Below are 971 nucleotides of genomic sequence, written 5' to 3' on the forward strand. Positions count from 1 at the left end.
GCACCCTCCCTCCGCCTGGGGCCCAGGCGGCTCCGCCTGTGACTTGCACGTGCCTGGCTCTGGGCACATGGGGCAAAGCTAATTCCCTCTCCCTCTGTGGTTCTCCCCCTAAACGCATCAGCCCCATGCTGGGGTCAGCTGTGAGAACAGCCTGCCACACGTGTGGGCTTCAGGGTGCGTCTGCCTGGATTGACTCCCTTACTAGTCGGAGGACCTAACCCACCAGGAGGGCCACCGTTCTCGGCTCTGGAGCCTCTGTTTCCTCGTCTGTAAAGGAGGAGGACAGAGGGGTGGAGAGGGGAGCCACAGAGGACAGGAAATTTCAGATCACCCCCAAAACCTCTGATGGATTCTGATTAACCACAGCAGCGCGCCAGACTCTGAAATGATGAGAATTTCTGGGGACATTTTACTCCTTCCCCTCGTCTGTCCTAGAAAGTAAAGACTTCGCAGCCACGCAGACGGGATTCAGACTCAGGAGGCGAGGGCCGTGTGGGGACGTCCACGCGGGGCCACGCCTGTCCCCACCGCTAGCCTGGCAGCACCCACTGTGACCCCTGTGTGACCCGGCTGTACTCCTGCAAGACTGTGCCCTCTGCCCGCTGCCCCCACCCCCCTACCGCCCTACAGGTACTCACGTAAGAAGTGTTTCTCCAATAAGGCGATTTCCAGGTGACCTTTGATCTCATTTAAGCGATCAAACTCTGTCCGGTTGAAGTCCTGGACTCCTGCAGCCATGATGAGGGTCCCTGGACCAGCCTAGAAGGAGAACCCCAAGAAAGAGCTCAGAGCTGCCTGAAAGCACCCTGGTCCACATCACCTGGTTCTCTCACCACCTGGCCCCTCGGGGTACCCCGAGGCCCCACGGTCTGGAAAGGCCGCTTCCCAGAGCGCCCCCGGCCTAGGAAGGCACCGGCCCTGCGTCAGACCCTGCGTCAGTTCACCTCGGTTTCACCTGCCGGGGAAGGGAC

The 971-nt window shown here is 60.6% G+C and overlaps 1 protein-coding gene across 1 annotated transcript in view; it reads right to left on the bottom strand.

Annotated features, from left to right (window-relative positions):
- GRAMD4 (GRAM domain containing 4) overlaps positions 1-971 on the bottom strand; it is a 42,780-nt gene that overhangs the window by 32,288 nt on the left and 9,521 nt on the right. Inside the window, exon 3 of the mRNA XM_010854753.1 lies at positions 639-759. Within this exon, the coding sequence (XP_010853055.1) occupies positions 639-759 (121 nt within the window). The remainder of the gene's footprint in view (positions 1-638; positions 760-971) is intronic.

The sequence above is a fragment of the Bison bison genome, unplaced genomic scaffold (genome assembly GCF_000754665.1).
Source record: "Bison bison bison isolate TAMUID 2011002044 unplaced genomic scaffold, Bison_UMD1.0 scf7180017853464, whole genome shotgun sequence".
Lineage (NCBI taxonomy): Eukaryota > Metazoa > Chordata > Mammalia > Artiodactyla > Bovidae > Bison > Bison bison.